The following is a 20,095-nucleotide window of genomic DNA, read 5'->3' as shown; positions in this document are numbered from 1 at the left end:
GGAAGCGCTTCCTCCAGCTGAAAAAAGGCCAAAGTAGATTATGGGGGCAGGCGAGGCTGAAATGGAATAACCAATGGAATGGCGCCAGATCTAACGCCTTGCTGTCTGAATGCAAATCGTGATTGAATTATGAATGATTTGTACGGTTTGCTGTCGAGTTTGGAACGGCTTCTCAAACATTTCCGTGTCGCGGACCCCTAAAAGCACTTTGTAACCGCATCCCATGAGGGGGCAGCTTAATGAAAATGAAACCTACAATTACAATAATCATTATTACACATAATGTAATGTCTGTCATTAGAGAAAGTCCTATGGAACTGAGTTAGAGGGATATTAGTCTATTTCTCAATTTGCTGTAGACCTCCAGGAGCCCAGCACAGGGCCCCTGGAGGCCCTCTGACCCACATTGAGAAACGCTGTAGCGACCTCGATGTTAGCATTCATTGTTATCAGGGATGTATTCCTCTGAGAATGGCCCTTTCTTGTTTGTGTTAAGACAATCTGTACTTCCTGACTTCCCTAAGCTGTCTCGTAGATACATTTATTTTTAAAGGCTCAGCAATTTCCTCAAAACAGCTGGGAGCTGTAGTTTTTTAGCAAACGCTACTCAAACAGGAGGAAACTGTTTGTTTGTTGGGGCCTATTTAATCAGCGGATTCGTCAAACATTTGGTGCTCTCGTGGCTGTTCACAGCAGCAAGGCGGTGTATGTATAATTCTTCAGTTCCTATTTATCGTATTTATTCACAGAAATCCCTCTTTGCTCCTCCTGACTCACCCTGGGTGTTACATTAATGTGAATCAGGGTGATCGGCTATCGTAATTTGGAATCGTTTTTGACCGTTAGTAGCTAGCAGAGTGATGTCCTGGGTCAAAGGTTTGTGTTGAATCTCAGTTGTTTATGGTTTTAAAGAGAGTTTCATTTACGGTCTAATTTATTGATTCCTACAGCCAAAGGCTACTTTTCTGTAGCCTTGCTAGCTTGTCAAGGAGTTTAACAGAGAATAACCACAGAACACAACTGTCCTTAGAAAGTCTGCAAAACTCCCTACAGCAAAAGTAAAAACGCAGCAAAACTTGCTTCACACACACACACACACACAGTAAGTGGAATCAATATATTGTTGGTTTCGGTCTTTGGTTCCCTGCTGTGGTGTTTTTGCATTGAACTTTCTTTTTAATTCCATTTGCTTGGATTTTCTTCGAATGGGGGCATTTTTTCCTTTTTCTTTTCTTTGTCACTGTGATGTATATTTTTTTCTAACCATGTGTCATTACTTCCGCCAGATATTTGCCCAGCTAATTTGGGGCCACGTGACGCTCAAGAGCACGCCGCGTTGCTATGTAACCTGCTGAAACGATGCGGCCACCGACGCGACGACGTTGATTGCACTTGATGGGGGGAGGAAAAAAAAGTAAGTGAGTCGGGTTTCGCTCTGGTGCCGCCTTTAGAAGAAAGAAGGGGGGGGGGGGGGTAGTGGGGAGAGTAAACATGCAAACCTCGGCGGCCGCCCGTTTCAGTGTTTGAGTCTGTCTTTATTACTGTCATCACCTGCGGAGGTAATGTTTTTCCTCCGGGCTGATGGGTTGTCCAAACGCAAACAGCGCCGCTCTTTACCCAGCAGACCCTCTGGGAGGAACATGAGACGTCTTCATCTGGGCGCTGCCTCATTACGGCACACACACACACACACACACACACACACACACACACACACACACACACACACACACACACACACACACACACACACACACACACACACACACACACACACACACACACACACACACACACACACACACACACACACACACACACACACACACACACACACACACACTTTTGGGTGTAATAAAACAGCAGATCAGAGTCATTGGCTGCTGACAGGGACTGACACTGAGACCGGCTGTTGTTGGAAGGCTGCCTGGGAGATGTTCATTACTCACAAGGCTTGTCGGTTTGGACAGGAGAGGAACAACGGCCTTATTAAGTGGAGACCTGGAGCAGCCGTAGGGGAAATACACACACGCCCACGCGCGCACCCACGCGTGCTCCCAAAGTAAGTTTGAAGCCGAGCACTCCGATAGGCTGAGGGAAGTTGGGGGCTGCCAGGAAATCTTTATTTTCTTTTTTTTAAGAACTTTTACAACAAATACGCTGCGTACGCTCAGAGTTAGCTGGCTGACGGACGGACAAATCGTGACGTGACGACAATCCGCCAACCGCCCGAGAGGGGGGACGTCAAATTCCACCGCGGAGGAATGCGACGGCCTTGTTTTTACAGGAGCCTGCTGGTATTGATTGGAGTTTTCTGATGTCTGTCTGGCTCATTGTATAACTCTCACAAGAAGAGAATTCAATATTCCCGACATTGCTGAACCTGAAGCCCTGTTTCCATAGTAACTCTGCTCTCCGTCTCTCTAAACATAGCCCTCCTGACTGACTTTAGCTCTCCCCAGATCATCAAGCACGGCTGAAGAGGAGGAAGATGCGTGGACGTGGACGATGATGTTCTTGACTCGGGGCGATGAAACGATTTGCTTGCTCGTCAGAGCAGCCGACGACGTATTTGGTGTATTTACAGTCCGAGGAGGAGAGGAAGGAGACAACATGAGACAGCATGAGACAGGATGAGAACAGGCTTTTTATTTCACTGGGGTGCGTTCATCCATCTTCCAAAATAAAAAAGAGAGGAAGATTTACAAGGCGCTGCTTGTTGAGGTGGCGCAAATGAGGACACTTGCGCTTTTCTGCCGTAAAGTTTTAATCACAAAGCCCCCCCCACCCCTAGTTCATCTCTCACCTGCTACTTTTCCTCCCTAAGTTTGCAAAAAATCTTAAAATAGCAGCATCTCTCTCTAAACAACCTGCTCCATTTCCGCCTCGAGCACAAAAAAAAAAGGGGGCCGTCATAAATCAAAACTACCGCGCCCGTGACGGTTCGGGGACGAAAAGGGGAGCTGGCTGAATTAGCATTTCATGCAGTCGTCTCATGATTTTCTTTTGTTGTGTTAAAAAAACAAACATTTTTTGGGTAAATCTCCACAGGTGCGGCCGAGTCCAACGGGACGGCGCTGATCTCTTCGCAAATGGATGTAGAGGAAAAGTAGAGGAAGTAGGATGCGAAGGAAGTCCGGCCCTTTCTTTTATCCTAATCTGTCAGAGAGAGCGGCATTTCTGATACTTAAACGTGACCGAGGAATCATCTCCATCCACGCTGTCATAAAGCATGGCAATGTGATTTAGAGATATTATACAGTTACAACAATCCTTACTAAACCTCTCATTTCATTTCCTCACGAAGAACCTGCTGATATCTGACGCAACCTTGGAGGCTGCCACGCTCTTCTTCATCTGGCTGCGTTCCTTGGCTTGCCGAGCCGTCCTCTGTGGAGAGAGAGAGAGAACAGAACGGAACATGATGTAAGAAGAGAAAAAAGAAAAGTGAGATCGATACATCGAGCCTCTAGATTAAAGCGTCTCGAGTGGCGGCGTTAAATGGCGAGAGGATCCCCTTATCGGAACGAGCAGCTCCTCGCGTCGGTTCATACACGTCCCGACGTGTTCCAAACAGACACCCACTCTGACAAAAAAGATAAAAAATCTGGCGTGAAAGCAAAGCACATTTTAGGAGACAATGAAAAGCTCGGTTATACTTTTTTTTTTGTAAGAAGTCTCAGCGATTATGAAATATCGATGGCAGGAGCTCAAGAAGGGGAGATGATCCCGAAGGCAACAAACGCCATATATCAATATGTCACACCGGCACATCATGTGATGATATTACGGGCAATATATAGCTTCGTGAGGGACGGCGTGACGTTTGATCAATGTGCTTGACCATGTATCACATTACCGCCACCACGTATGATCCTCAACATGAGTGATGAGGCCGGGGATAAAGGAGAGGTCCATCCAGTGTGCGATCTTAAATGTTAGACAAATTGCTTTGGCCCCTTAAGCCCCTTTGGCTCTGAAAGTCAGTTGTTATGGGTGCAGGGATGCGGTGTGTGTGTGCACGTACAGCTTTGTGGCACACGGTGCAGAGCGTCTGCAGGTTGTCCAGAGAGCACTGTCCTCCTCCGCTGTAGACCGGCCGGATGTGGTCGACCTGCCAGAAGTCTCCTTCGACTGGAGCCCGGATCATCTCGTTCAGCTGTGGGAGCACACACAGAAAGAAACAGTGAGCGTCTCAGTGCGCCGGGCTCGATTTTTTTCCTCGCACCGCTCTAAATTACCAACAAAAACAAATATCAAGCTGTGATTGCGCCGCCCTCCCACACCATCCATCTACTCCGGAATTCTTTTTTTTTTTTTTTAAACCGATGTGATGTCTTTAGCGGAGCTCAAGTCTTTCTCCGAGTGCTAAAGTGACCTAAATTGTTATTTTTCCGCACGCGCATCCCACACCCGCACACACACACGGGCGCGCGGAGGCGTTCGTGCTAGACAAATCTCTGCACCGCAGGGGCACTTCTGCAATGCGCTTCGAATAAAAGAGGATAGAAACAAATACGTCTTGAGGAGCACACATGACAGGGAGGCACATAAGTGGTGGAAATCTACAACAGGAAATAATGAAAGGAAGGTTTAAAGGTTGAAAATGCCGAGGTTAACGTAAGCCTGTATGGTTTCAAGTGTGATTACAACAATAATTTGCTCCAAATCGGTGACGGTGAACTTTGACCCTCTATCATCCGTCACCTAGGATAACTCAGCGACGGCTATATAAACCAGCACAATGTTATCGGCCTACATAAAGGGCAGTCCATGCACATGTAAGTCTGCCTGATAAAGACACAGCAATGAGGTTAAATAAACCACAGGGTAATAACATGCTACGAATGTTTTAAGCTAGTGCTGGCTTTGTAATAACTGGTATTCAATAATACACGTAAATACCACAGCATCACTGTCCTGTGAAAACCAAGAAACCAGTGTCATTACCAATATCGGGGAAAGGTTAGCATGCTAACACGCTAAACTAAGATGATGAACACGGTTAGTATTACCTGCTAACGCATATTAGTAAAAGATGTTAGCAAAGATGTAGTGTATATTGTAGTATTTTCATATTTGACTGTACTTCTAATGAAGTTGTCCATTTAAAATACAACCTTACTTCACCTGACCCCCGAGGCAGCGTGCTTAGTGTTAATTACCACATGTTAGCATGCTAGGACGAACATGAGAAACGTCACCTGCTAAACATTAGCATACAAGCATTGTTATTTTGCTCATGTCAGCATGCTAACACGCCAAACCAATATGGTGTAAATGGTGAACGTAACAGTTGAACATCAGCACCTTGACGTTGTCCCGGTGAGCTTGTTAGCATGCTGACATTTGGATTTAGCTAATACAGCCAAACAGAGCTGCTAGCATGGCTGTAGACTGTTAGCATAACCTGTCATGAGGTCAGTTAAGGGAGCAACTATTGAGTATTTTTTTTTAAATCATCAATTAATCTCAAATTTTTGTTCGATTTTTATTAATTGATAAGTCATTTGGTCAGCATAATGTTTAAAATGCTAGGAAATTGTTATGATATGTGACTTCCCATTGTTATTACTGAGCAAAGTGTTTCAGCACAAATGTCGCGTTGACCTAAATAGATTACTGAGGACGTATGAAATCTAAATAAAGCTATATATTCCGATTCACTCATTAAATCTATACTAATCATACGCAGGCAGACGCAACAGCGTCTATCGTATAGCAGTGAAAACTCTGGGACCAAAAAAAAAGTTGTTTGCTTGTTTTTATTTTATTCTGAAAAGAAACAGACCAAAAGAGAAAAACGACAGAAAACGTATTTGAGAATAAAAGAAAGGAACACAGAGCGAGTGTGAGAGTAAGCAAGCGGAGAAGCAAAAGATGACTTTTTAGAATTAGAAAGAGAGAGAGAGAAGCCTGATGGGAAGAGTTCAGGGCGAAAAATCCATTTTCCTGCTTTGAGTGCTACTCTGCCGACATTAAGGCAGCGAGCTGGAATTGATCCCAACAGATTTGAAGAACAGGCCTGCTCACGGGGGCACAGTTCACGTCTCTTACACACACACACACACACACACGCGCACACACTCTCTCTTTCTCTCTCTCCCCAGTCAATTGGACCTGCTTTTGTGCCAAAACCATGCACCTTGCAACACCAGACCTCACTACTACACACTCACACACAACTAAATACTGCTGACAGGCACCTAAAGGCCTTACACACATGCATGGCAAAATTCTGACATACACATACTCGCACGCACACACCGAGACAGACCCCATGGTACACATAAAGACCCACACACACATGTACACACACACATACACACACCAGAACCCCCGGTATGAACCAAAGAATGAGCCGATAATCTGGAGGCTCCTCCACCGCTGCGCCGTCTTATCATGTGGCTGAGTTTGTTTCCTCTAAAGCTCGGCGCATCGATCGGCGCTCCTGCAGCTGCCGGCGGCACAGGGAAGGAGGGAGTGTGTGTGTGTGTGTGTGTGTGTGAGGAGACGAGGGGGGGGCTGGCTTTGCAGAATAACAGCCAACCAAATCAAACAGGCTTACTGGTCGAGGCCTGGTACTGGAAAAAATAAAAAATAAAAATCAATGGGCCCAGCAATCCATTTACTGGGAGCTGGCCCTTCGGAGGGAAGATCAACCTGTGTGTGTGTGTGTGTGTGTGTGTGTGTGTGTGTAGGTGGGTTGAAAGAAGAGTACAGGGCGCTCTTATTTTTGCACCTACACAAACACACAGACAAGAGATGGCTTATGTACGTTATGTAGCTCACATCAAGAGGATGTGTGCGTTTCTGATACTGAAGGTTGGTGTTTCCTCAGAACGCACAGCCAATGGACTCCATCTCTCCTCCATTAAAATATCTGTAAGACACAAAAAATAAAACATGTCCGACCTGTTTGAGTGACAGCTGCGCGAGCCAGGTGTTCTCCAGCATGTCCTTGCGCTGGGAGGGCGGGGCATCGTGGACCTTCAGGAACAGGTCGTGGGCGTGGAGGCCGCAGTGCTGACAAACGCCGCGCTCCGCCTCCAGCACCCGCGAGCGCATGTACGTCTGGCTGGAGCGCAGCTGGAACTCCTCCTGGCACCTGCAGGTGGGGGGGGGGGGGGGAACATGAATATATCCCCGACTGGAATCTTACCATTTTCTACCCTAAACAGTTGAGATTCTTTTTTTTTCAGACACCAGAAGAATGTCGTTATTGTGGTTTTTACTACTGTGGTTGGATTCAGCTGAGGGCCACGCATAACTGTGTGGAAGTTTGATCAAAGTCAGGTATAGAGGAGCGAAGGATCTGACCTGAATCCGGCTCTTGAAAACCACTCACGGAAATTGGATTTCTACCTTAAAGGGGCGGAGACTGAACAAGCAGAAATGTTTCCACTTTCCATTCAAAACATTGTTTATATTTATGTTAAAATGCAGTGGATTGATCTTCAGAAAAAGGATTGATTTCGAGCTTGTTTTGCACAAAAACTCTGAGTATAACTGAATTTTTAAGGGTGCCAGATGGCTTTGGCACATGACAATCGGTACTCGGGAAGTTTAACCAATTACAGACGCAAACTATTTGAAAGTTAATTCAATATGCATTTCTTTGACCGACATCTCACCAAAGACGACATGGAGTGTCCCCATTGCAGTAAGACCCGCCCCTCTGGTGCTCCAAAAGATTTACATGCATCTGCTGTTCCACACAGGTCTTGTATACAGCTTCTGAACTGTGTGCAGTTAGTGTCGCCATACCTGTGGCTGCAGAACCGAGTGTCCCAGGCCCCGCCGGTGGTGGAGCAGGCCTGCTGGCAGGACAGACACAGAGGGACACCCTCACTGTCCACTGCCTGCAGGAAGCCGGACTCTGACGGCGGCTGCTGCTGCTCCTCCTCCTCCTCCTCCGTCTTAGAGGACTCCCCGTCCCGGCTGCGGTCACACGGATAGAGAAAGAAATCTATCACATTAACTCGCTTTATGAAGACAAACTCGTAGAATCATTGATTATTATGCATCACGGTAGACACAGAGGACACTACTGCAAACATTTCCTGAAAATATAATAGATATAAAAAGATATGCATGTGCAACACAAATATTTAGACATAAAAGCCGGTTCTAATAAAATTGAAATATATAATAAAGCACACTTTAGCATTACATATGTTGTTATGCAATGCTTAGGTAACTAACACGACTGTAAATATGGTAAAATGTGAACGTAGCAGACTTAAGTGTGGGTAAACACCTCGATATTGACAAGAAATGACAAAATGCGGAACTACTTTCAATGTCAGCCTGCGAAATAAATGGATTCCTTCCATTTACGCCATTTGATGCGCGGCTGCAGCAGATTTTCAGCCCTTTGTGTCCAGGAAACTTCAAAAGGAAGCTACCTTGACCCGCGTGACAGCCATCAGTCTGTGAGCCGACAGCGTGTTCAATGTCAGCTCAGTGCTTTCAACACCAGCAACACAGCAAACGCAATTCAATATTTATATTCATCCAATTTTAAAAAAGCATATATATATATGCTTGCTTTGTGTGCTGCAGATGCAGAGTTGATGGACATATGGCTGCTGTGTGTGTGTGTGTGGAAAATGTCTACATACTGTGTGTGAATGCATCTGTAGAACATTTCAAGTGTGTGTATGTGTATGCAGTTTTGGCAGAGGACAGTGAGTTTGGGCATTTGGCCATGTTGTCCCAGCAGGGTGCTAGAGCCACGTTGGTGGTGACAGATGGACTAAATTCTCTTTCCCTGTGGTTCACAATTCAGACAGAGAGAGAGAGGGGAACAAAGAGACAGAGCACTACAGAGTGAGATTTAATCATTGAAATGGAGAAGAAAAAAAACTCTAAAAAAAGGAGCCTCTCTGCTTCAAAGTTGAGAAGATACCAAAAACTGGAAGTACCAAGAGACAAATACTGTGCCAGCAACATCTAGTGGATGAAAGAGAGACAGATATAGACTTTTTTTTTTTTTTTTTTACTGGTGTGCCCAAACAGAATGGTGAAAATATGGTACTTTAGAAAAAGAAAATGAAACCCAGAAATATTTTTTTGGGACTGTAAATGTTGAATGCATTAGCCAGAAAAAAACATATAACATAATAATGTAATTAAAACAAATTATTACGTGTGCTTCACATTTATCTTCAAAGTAATTTCAATGCATACGTGCACAAAGCAAGTGAGCATGTTGGCAGCTCAGCATCGCAGGGTGAGGTAACTCGTGCTTCAAACCCCGGAAAATCACGCAACATGCCTTCAGCAAACGGTGCACAGCCTGCCAGTGTTTACCAGCAAGCTGATCCCCGATGCTTCCTAACAAAGGAAACCAAGAGGCACGGGAGAGGAGCAACATCTGACGCTGCCGAGTGCTCGCTCACTGCTGAACGGGAGGAAGATTCTGTTTTATTTGGGATTGCGACCACACCAGATTTAATTTGAGACAATCTAGCGCATCTCCGTTTTAACATTGGTGATATTAAAGCGAAAACCTGCGATTTGTCCCACAATGGGTTGACGTGTTACTGTTGGCAAATAACACCTCGAAATAACCAATAAATGTGTGAAATGGCGGAAACTCACCCTGGACTGGAGACAAAAGTAAATTGTAGAAACAGATTAGCATAAAAGCTGATCTAAATATTAGCTTTAAACTTTATATTTTCAGAGGTACTACTTTCAGACGGCCCCCTTTAAGACACCTCATGGTCCATCACAGACATTTGAGTGGAACAGCAGCTGCTGCGTCCATATGAGGAACACCGTTTGCTGTAGGTTGTCATAGTGATATTCCATCCTGGGGCTGAGCAGGTTGCATCTCACACGGCAGATCGTATTAGGGTCTTTATTTACTGTACCAACACGCTCAGCAGGGCTTTGTGCCTCTCCCACAGATCTCCATGGAGACAGCTATGGGAAGGAAAATGAAAATAGACCGAAACCCCTAAAGGCGAAGCCGCGTGTTGGCACAAACCACCTTCATGTAGAGACCATGAAACCTCATCGTTAAAAACCACAAACAAGGCTGTACGTGATCCGTTAGTTCTAAATACTGTACAAAAATAACTGCAGTGTATAGCAGCTCCTGTGAAGCTTTGAGCCTAGAGGAGGAGGCTATTTAGGACTTTTCAAGATCCGAGCACGGCTCGACCTCTCCTTGCCGCGAACATCCGCCCACACAGCCACCCTTTCACCCACCTCTCCGAAGCGGGTGGCGTCAGCGGAGCGGCGGACCTCCTCTTTGTGAAGAAGTTTTCCTTGGTGACCAGGCGGACGCTGCCTCCCTCCTGCTGGGCCTTGCTCAGGGAGGCCTGGGCCACCTCGTCCTTGCTGAGGTACCTGTGAAAAATGGGATAAAACGGGGCCGTGAAGGATCGGAGGATTTGTGTAACCAAAGAGTTTGAAGAGAGCAGATTCGCATGTCGGTGCATGGGGGACGTAGAAGGAGATGGATTCACAAACTCTCTCTGGACAGCGTTAGTAGCAGCTAAAAAGGGAAATCTGATGCCAGATGCGCGTTTATATTTTCCAAAACTGTGCTTAAACGCAGAAACTCATACTTTCATTGCTTATTATTCAATTCTACATATTTGCTTGTATTCCGTTTGTCCTCCTCCCCGTGCTGAAGCACTTTTTGCTGCTGCAGCGATCTAATTTCCCCACAGGCATCATCAATCATCTAATCTAATCCATCCACCACGCCACTGGTTTTTATGGCCCTTGTAATACAGATGCTCTAGGTGTGCCGGTCGAGGATCCCATGAAACAGTGCACGTCAATCTGGACAGGATTAAAATGACCCTGGGGCGTTGACACGAAATGCAGGAGGAGAAAAAGAGTTAGGGGGGTGGGGGACTTGTTTGTTCTAGGTGGAAGAAAATTGCTGTGGTCTTGAGAGAAAAGTGACCAATCACCAAACGTCCCCAGGTAACATTAAGGCTTTCCACAGAAGGATGATACAACACTCTAATGGTCCCCTCGGAGCAATTATCCTCTCTCTGGCTGCCTCTACAGGCAGGTCAGAGATCAGGCTTAGCTACTACACACCTGCCCTGCAGTTGGTGGGGACTCGGGTGTTCTGCTCGAAGACACGTTGCCAGACTGGATGTTTGCCGACTCAAGTGGGCCGGCTGATATTTCTATTATTCTTTCGCATCAGTTTTGCGACGGTATTTCGTGACCGTGTGATGATTTTTTTGCGGCTTGTGTAACATTTTGTTCTGTACTTTTATTTTGAAGTTTCTCTGTTCGAGGTGTCTCGTTCTCATTGGATAACTGGCAAAGATTCAGCCTTCTTGTACGTAGAGTAGGTATAACCTTTTACCCCCATATGCATTGGTTATTAAACTAGATAGAAGACTCTTTTAGTAGCAATTTGAAATAAAGGGATTATGTCAATGACGCAAACAAAACGGCAGTTATAAAAGAAAAAAGCAAGGGGCGAGGTAAGAAAGGACGGATGGGGAGGCGGCCATTGCGCGGTGTGGCCGTTTCACGGTCAATCAACTCTGCTCACTAACTGTTATGTAGATCGATAATTAGAGTTGTGCTTTACAAACACTTGTTCTGACAGCTTTGCCAATTCTCAAACTGGGAACATGAACGGTTGCACTGCCACCCGTAAAATATAATCAATAATTGGGGCAACTCCCAGACCCATAAGACATGCAGAAAAATACATTCAACGCTATTTAACTGAGCAGTGAAGCACTGATAAAAGTTGCCTGTGGTTATATGTCGAATTAACCACATTTTTTCGTTCTTTAATAGAGCTGTATTTAACATTCAGAGCTTTAATATAGCAGCAAAAAAATGATTATATACTGTGTATATATATAAAGATATAGTGGAGTAATGTCTACCTAAATATGAATGGGTTATTTAATTGAATGCTTACGTGATGTGTTTTTATTCTGACCGCACCGTCTCCCTGATTACTAATGAAACACTAGCCTCCATGAAACCCAGCTATTTAAACAGGAAGGTGTTGCCACTGTTAAGCTAAGCTTTTAATATCTCCACTGGGCCCCACACTGACATTCCCATGCATTTCACTCCACCTCCATCTGGACAGAATACTGTCTCTGGGAGTCGGATGGAAAGTAGGTAGAAAAGAAATAAAGGAAGAGATGGATGACAGGAGGCAGAAAGTGGAGGAGGGAGACACATCAAAGAGGAGAAGTTTCTCTGGAAGCTGTGGGGAGATGATGAAGAAGGCGAGTCTCCATCAAACACACGAGCTCCCTCTGCTTCAAACGGTCCCGGCGCAGAGGCTGGATGAAACGAGACACCTCGCGCTAAACTGGAGTCCAACTACGCTCCTGGGAGAGAGCGTGGATGTGTGTTTGCATGTTGTTCATGCAGCTGGGTGCTTGGACAGAAGTTCTGTACACTAAGGTGACTGCTGCTCCTTCATTACGCACTTTATTTTCACCAATAGAAGTGCTGTGGAGCAATGTTTATACCCGTCAGGACAACTCCACGGTGCACCTTTAAAGGGCACCACATCATGCCCATTTTCAGTTTCATACTTGTATTTGGGGTTTCTACTAGAACATGTTTAGATGCTCTATAGCTCAAAAAACACAACGTTTTTCCCATACTGCCTGTCTGAACACACCTGTATTTACCGTATGTCTGAAACGGGACGTTTTTGTGCCTGTCTCTTTAAGCCCCCCCCTCCTGAAATGCCCAGTCTGCTCTGATTGGCTCGCGAGAAAAATATGACGCACTTTTGCAAATGTAGTTCTAAAGGCATAGGTGGAGATAGATAGGTGGGGGGGTGGTATATTCTAATGAGCCTGCATGTGACATAGGAAGGGGGATCAAACCTGATTGGCTAGTTTTCTGATCTAGGCGGCCCACAAAAAACTGACTGAGTCATCGTATTTCAGAGTTGGTACACTCCAGATACCCAAATGTGTGTGCACAAGCACTGAAAAAGTTACTTCTTCACAATGTGTCCCCTTTAAAAGGCACAGTTTGACATTTTGAGAAATGCACTCTCATTTTCTTGCCAGAGTCGGAGGAGAAGACTGATACCACTTCCCTGTCTGTTTGCTAATTTGTGCTTTTTACAAGGACCATTTCTCGACGCAGAGCAGAAACGTCCTTAAGTCTCCGCTTGTTGCCGGGTAACTGTTCGGCTGCCGGTGGTAGCTTCATATTTACTGTACGGACATGACAGTGGCGTCAATCTTCTGCTCTAGCTCCAAGCAAGAAAAGGAAATAAGTGTATTTCAAAAAAAAATAAAAAAGTCAAACTATGCCTTGAAGATAACTCGGCCGCGGTGGATGGTTCTCGTTTGACGCCCAGCTGCAGGAGCGCTGCTGCAGGCCGGTGGTGGCAGCCGGTTCGCCGACAGTGGAACCCGCAGACGGCAGCCCGGCTGCTCCCGGGCCCGGCCCCGTGGGTTCAGCGCCAGGGGCCAGGCCCTGCTCGGCTGTGCGAAAATCGAACTAACGAGCTCTGCCGAAGCCACTGTGATCGATGGCCGCCCCGCCTCCGACTGGCCTCAAGAGAGATGTGGCCGGTGCAGAAAATGACACGCACTGAAGTGGGCCACCTCAGAAGAATCACGAAGCTACACATAGTAAATATGCACAGGTTTATGAGAAAATAACCCTGCCTCTTCCCAGTTTCGGCTTGAGACTTCAAATACACCAATAGAGGCTGTGTTACAAACTGGAGGTGTGGAGTTTGAAAGATGTGGGTGTTTATCAGGCAGGGAGTGTCTAATGAAAGACGCAATAAAAGTTGCATAACGGCAAGGGTGTAATCGAGAGGTTTTTTTCTTCGCCGTGTGACTTATTCAAGTCTCAGTTTTTTTGGAAGTGCAGCGCTGAATCGCTGGAGTAAGCTGTTAATATAAGTTGCTATAGTGATGTCCAAAAAAGGGCTCTACATATTCTCAGCCAAATGTTCTGGTTCGTTATCCATTTTTCCATCTAGTCAGACGCCGTGCTGCAGTCTATGATTTCTAAATTAATGTTATTTCACGGATTTTAAGAAATGTAATTCTATCCACACATTACAACGTGGAGTTGAAATATCCAATGTTTTAGGATTTTTTTGCTTCTAGCAGTCTGGGCAAATAATATCGTCCAATGATGTTGTCTGTATGATTACCGTCGATGTCATCTTTCACCAATTACATTAAAATATTCCTCACCTGTACAACAGTCAACCTTCTATGTGTTCTTTTGCAACCAAATAGCTACCATTATGAAGATAATTAGTATGCAAATATGTGTGAAGGAAAATTCTTGTGCAGTCTTATTCTATTATAAAGACGAAGCAGTGGTCCGTTTTCTAGGCAATGTGTGCAGTAATCCAAGCAACGAAGCGCAGGATACAAACCCGATTAAAATCCCCTGAACTTCTCTGAAATCACCGCAAATCACCACGAGTGGCCTACGACGACAACATCCGCGGCGCTGGGGAGAAACCCGAGCAGAGTGCATCAAGTTTCGGGGGCCGCTGAAAGCCGAGCGGCGAACCGCCCCGCTGAGCCGAAGCCGGAGCTTGATTGGTTCTGATTAGCGAATAAATCAGACAGGTATCAAATCAAGTCGGGCCAATTGCCTCCTACTCACACCTTGATTAGGTTCATGCACCCAAACACGCCCCCCCCCCCTCCCCGGTTGAGAAACACTCTCTTGCGGACTCACACACACACACACACGAGAGTCTACCCTGTAATTGGCAAACTCTCCGTGCCTCGATCCACGCCAGCTGTAATTAGTGTGCCAGCAACAATGCATGTTTGTCAAAAAAAAAGAAGAAGAAAAACACACACACACACACACACTCACACACATGTACACATCCACAGAGCTCAATTCATCCTCCGCTGACACCCTTTGATACACCCCCCCCCCACACACACACACACACACACGCGCTATTGAGCCTTCCACGACGCCCGGGGCAGTTAGTATTTACAAATCTGCCGGTTCCTCTGTGAAATCTCACACGTTGCTTTTTCCGGTTTCTGACATTAACGTGGGGAGCTAATTCGTCCCGCTGTTTCCAGCATGTTCAAATTATCGCTGAGCTGGCACAACAGGGGCGCTAGGTCAAATTAGCTCTCGGAGGGGGGAGACGCGTTTGTCCCCTTGTTACGGCTGACAGATATAGTCACATGATGGGAAGATTTACTTACGTTTTTCAATCATTTTAGAAAAAAATAAATAAAGGGTCCTTAATCCGCTAGGGCTTTCACAATACCAGATTTTCATGAGACGATTATCGCGGTCAAAGGAATTCACGACAATGATATAATTGCGATGTTTATAGAACATTTGGAAAGAAAAAAATAATGCCATCAGTCAAATTCATCTCTAGTATTGTATGTTGTGCGTTTTGTCTCTTTTTTTTTTTGGAAAATGAACTACACACAAAACATGAGTAGTAGGCGGTGGAGAAAGAGACCATAACTGTGAATACATAGTATGATCATATGTGTATTATTAACATATCAGTATACCCTGTTTGCCTGCAGGGTTGCTAGTGTAGGTACTAAGCTAGTTAGCCGGATATGCTAACGATTGCAGCTCACGTTAGAGCAGAGAAACACAGTTTTGAGTTTTGGAAAAGTAAAAAAATGTAATTCACCACCGTCCAAACTCTTTAAATGTCGATTGTTGCTTTTACTGTGCACCTCTTCAACATCGTCGTGCTACGGTAACCATTTGCTGTTCTCGGGAGCTAAGTATTCGAAAGCCAAAGTAGCATGTTTTGTCTCTCAAGAGCACATTTGCCCCGCTAGAGTCTGACCTCTTGGTGCTGGAGTGAGGGCGCTGGGCGGCGGCCAGCTGCTGCAGGCCCAGAGTGGGGCTGTGGAAGAGGAGGCCGCCGCGTCGAAGCAGCTTCTGCTTCATGGCGGCCAGGCTGCTCCACTCCTGAACGAACCTCAGCACCTGAGGGGGGGAGAGAGGACGGGAAGGGGGGAAGACGAGACACCTCACTTCAAATTCTATTTCAAGCTAAAACCGGAAAAAATGAAAAAAATGAAAAACGCTGGAGCCTTTGTCTTTCAACACAAATTCATAGTTTGGATATTGGGGCAAAATATTTTTGTTGTTCTGCTTTTCAATTTTGGAAAATACACTTTCGAAACAAACAATCTAAACCTGCAGAGCAGAGACACTGACACACATGAGGAGACAGTTTTCCAGACAGCTGAATAAAAACCCATCAAAGCAAGAGAGAGAGCTGTATATGCTTTCAGCCAAGTCAAGGATTCAAAGAAAATCCACCGGCAAAATAACAAATAGCACACCAAGCACCAAGGCCTAATGGGCAATTTAGCTACGTATATTACGCCGGAGAGCTTTTTTTTTTTTCTCTCCCCGTGGATGATAGCTACTCTCACAAAAAAATGATTATTTGAGTAAAAACTATTCACAGCAAGGTTTGCTTTGTTGACGTTTTTGAAGTGGAATTGTGGGTATTTTGATCGAAATAATACCCATCAAAGGCAGCAGATTAAAATAAGGTAACTAGAGCTTGATATTCCGATGAAGGCACTTGGAAGTGAGCCGGGGGAAAGATCAGAGGTCAAAGTGCTGCAGTACGGTTGGACGTAACGAACCGACTGATCGAGGAAAACCCGGCTCCACAAAGACCGGGTTTGCCCGGTGCAGCTGAAGACTCCGGACAAGCTTCAGAAATATGGCAACAGCTCGGCGAGGTCATCAGAGGTCAGCAGAGAGTCGAGGCGCCGGATCAGATGTCAGAAGTCGTGACTGAGGAGGAGAGTGGGATGCTGTTTTCAGCTTCATGCTACTCCGATGGTCGGCCGGGGGTTAATAGGTGAGTATCAGACATCGTGTGGGCGGAAACTGGGAGGGCTTAGATTCATCACTGTGAGGCTGGATGAAGGCAATATTCTGTATAAGTCTTATTGCCAAATAAATAAATAAATCCCATGAAAATGAATGTATTCTATCACGTAATGTTTGTGTATCAAAGCCTGATATATCTCCTTCCTCTGTGCCATAGCGCTCCATTGGTTGTGTAAAAAACGATTACTGAGCCACGTTGTTTACCGGCCATCAAGTTCCTTCATAACCATGAACACACATGTAGTCAATCCCACACACACCATCCTGGAGCACTGAATGTGGATTAATCCGCCGCTAAAAATAGTGCCCAACAAATATGCTATTAACTCCTGTTTGAGTCACGTTTGATGTACAGTGCCCACCTGTTCTAATCTCATTATATATACATTATTCATTCCCTTAAAAAGATTATTCTGATATAATTTCAAATTTTTGTTTGCCTCTCTTTGCTTGTGCAGAGTGCAGGTGAGCTCTCTACCCACCGCCTCCCCTTCCCCGCATTAAGCTCGCCTGCCCGCTATTGATTTTGATGGACAATTGGAGTGTAAACAAGGGGCGTGAATGATGGGTCGGGGCGCGGATGCAACTCACGCCTGCGTTTTACAAAGCAACATAAACAAGGCGACAGGCCCGGGGTGTCTGTCGGCGGCTCCGGGTTACCGCCGCGGCAGATTGCAGGATTTAATATTGGCCGGGTGGCGCGCGGGGTCGTTTGAGGCGATGATCCGTCTCGTTTAACGACCGCCATAAAGCGGCACTTTCTCTCTCTCGCTGGCCCCCCCCCCCCCCCACACACACACACACACACACACCGCCCCCTCTCTTTTCTCCTTTCCTCCATCACCCCCCTCCCTCCCAACGCCTCCTCCCTCTCCCACTACAGGCCCTGCGGTGGTGGAAGTGGCCGTCCGCGCTACCACCAATCCGTCAGGCTCCCAACGCCGCGCTGCTGCTGCTCTTCCTCCTCCTCCTCATCATCATCATGGGTGTCATTAGTTTCACGTGGCTGTAACGCACACATCTGCTTAATAACCCCATGCAGCCGTGTGCCTCGTCTTCACTGGGTCAGTGGAATTGGCGAGCCCTGCAGACTGCGATATCAAACTAAATTATCTCCTCCAAAATGAAGGCAGCCTCTGGGCCTGCTCGCAAAAAAAAAAAAACCTCAACTACACTCTTGAGCATATGGAGAATTTTCTGTCATCTTGGAAATTATGTGAAGTCATATGCTTTGATATCTTTCTAATCAATCAAAAGAAAGAAATATTGGCACATTTTACAACCATGTTGAATACCCCCTCCGAGGCGTTTTCTGCAGTAATGACACATTAACTAGCTACATGTCCCTCGTGCAAACACTCCGCCCCCCCCCCCCCCCCTACATGCACGCCCACGCACTCCCATGAATATCAAAGCGCCTCATGTGCGCAGACCTGCGTTCGATTTTCCCGGCGCCGGCGGAAGGCCTCGGGCAGCTCGTCCCAGTTGGTTAGCTTGATGTCCAGGGGGACGAAGCTCAGGTTCAACGGAGTCCCATCCTAGCACATGAGGAGACAGAGAGGAAGAGGACAACCTTAAGCAAAAGGATTTGTTACCGCTGCTGCTAATACCACCATCACTCTTACTCTTGATACTACTGAGATATATATATATAAATATACACATTTTGTTTTTTTGTAAATACTATACATCTTTCCAATTATTCTCAGCATATCAATCGTGTTGATATAGTACATATTTATGTTTTATTTTATTTACATTATTGATTAAATGTTCTCTTCTCTTTCTCCGCAAACTGTAAATTCAACCGATAACAAAATTGCAATGACATATTTAAAATCGCATCAATAACACTATTAGCATGGCTGGATACCAGATTGGGTGAACTGGCCCTTTAATTGGAACTATTACAGTTTTCTTTGTAGGGATTTTATCATCTCTACAATCATTTAATTACTCAACAAAAGGAAGAAAAAGTGCTCATGTCTGCACACATAACTTTACCATATGAACAATATAAATGTATCATTTGTATTTGGGGTTTACATGAATTACACACTGGGACTATAAATGGCACTATGTAATGAAAGCAATTAATCTTAGTAGAGCCGAAATGCTGAGATTTTGATTTATTTGTCTTTTTTTTTAGCGTAAATGCCAAAAACATAGACAGGCTAAAATCACCTCTCAGGGCAGAGAGAGATCAACACACTTAGTGTTAACGGTACACAGTAGCACCACTCCACTACACACAGTCCCTTCATGGTTCTTTGGAGGTTCCCGACTCGCTGCTGAGTCACCTTCGTAACCAAAGCGAGTGCCGCTAAGTGAATGACGACGCAGTAACTGTTTCACTGGCAAGAATAAATGTCAGGGTAATAATGTGGTTATATAAGAGGGACGGATTGCCAACAAACCTCTCAGATGCTGTCAAATAAATGTCTTAGGTAGAAGAGAGAAGGCGGGTGTGTTTTCTGTTTTCTCATCAGCTGCAACAGGTGGATTTATTTTACTGCTAACATCACCTTCTCAGATAGCAGAAGTTAAGGCTTCTGTGAACTAGCAGGATAAAGTCAAATCCTACCGTGTCGACATAGACATTAGATCATACATACATACTGTCCTTTCATAGTATAAGTCAAGAATAGCATGATGGTTATTTGACTTCACTATTGTCCATTTTCATGTTTGAACTGTAATCATTTTTGGAAGTGTCTTAAACCTTGCATTCTCTCTACTGACCAGCAGGGGGCGACTCCTCCAGTTGCAAAAACAAGTCAGATTTTATAGAAGTCTATGAGAAAATGACTACTTCTCTCTTGATTTATTACCTCATTTATTACAAACATTGTAAACATGAGTTTATGGTCTCAATCTCTAGTTTCAAGTCTTCTTCAATACAGCATGATGTTCATTTAGTAAATTAGGGTCCATAAAGCGGAGTATGCTTTAGGGCGGGCTTACTGTGATTGACAGGTCGCTGATGCTACCAGAGCCGTAGACTCTACGTCGCTCGTCACTCCATCGTTTGTTTCTAGGCTGATTTTTTATACAGATTGTATACTTTTTACAGGACTGAATGACGTCACTCCTCCATATTCCAAATATGGTAAAAAAAACATGGCGAAATCGACGAACTTGAGGCTTCATAACGGCAGTCCACAAACCAATGGGTGACGTCACGATGACTACATCCACTTCTTATATAAAGTCTATGCCACCA

General features: G+C 45.3%; 1 protein-coding gene across 1 annotated transcript in view; it reads right to left on the bottom strand.

Annotated features, from left to right (window-relative positions):
* Nucleotides 1-2,634: 2,634 nt before the first annotated feature.
* zranb3 (zinc finger, RAN-binding domain containing 3) overlaps nucleotides 2,635-20,095 on the bottom strand; it is a 63,699-nt gene continuing 46,238 nt past the window's right edge. The window contains exons 16-22 of the mRNA XM_076094293.1: nucleotides 18,306-18,410; nucleotides 15,803-15,945; nucleotides 10,222-10,362; nucleotides 7,768-7,941; nucleotides 6,916-7,108; nucleotides 4,028-4,159; nucleotides 2,635-3,390 (exon numbers count right to left, since the gene is read on the bottom strand). Coding sequence (XP_075950408.1) covers nucleotides 3,292-3,390; nucleotides 4,028-4,159; nucleotides 6,916-7,108; nucleotides 7,768-7,941; nucleotides 10,222-10,362; nucleotides 15,803-15,945; nucleotides 18,306-18,410 — 987 coding nt within the window. The 3' untranslated portion in view covers nucleotides 2,635-3,291. The remainder of the gene's footprint in view (nucleotides 3,391-4,027; nucleotides 4,160-6,915; nucleotides 7,109-7,767; nucleotides 7,942-10,221; nucleotides 10,363-15,802; nucleotides 15,946-18,305; nucleotides 18,411-20,095) is intronic.

This window comes from Anarhichas minor, unplaced genomic scaffold (assembly GCF_050575085.1).
Source record: "Anarhichas minor isolate MPS153535 unplaced genomic scaffold, ASM5057508v1 ptg000018l, whole genome shotgun sequence".
Classification (NCBI taxonomy): Eukaryota; Metazoa; Chordata; class Actinopteri; order Perciformes; family Anarhichadidae; genus Anarhichas; species Anarhichas minor.
Note: the sequence above shows the minus strand (reverse complement) of the source record. Positions and strands in the feature narration are given on the sequence as shown.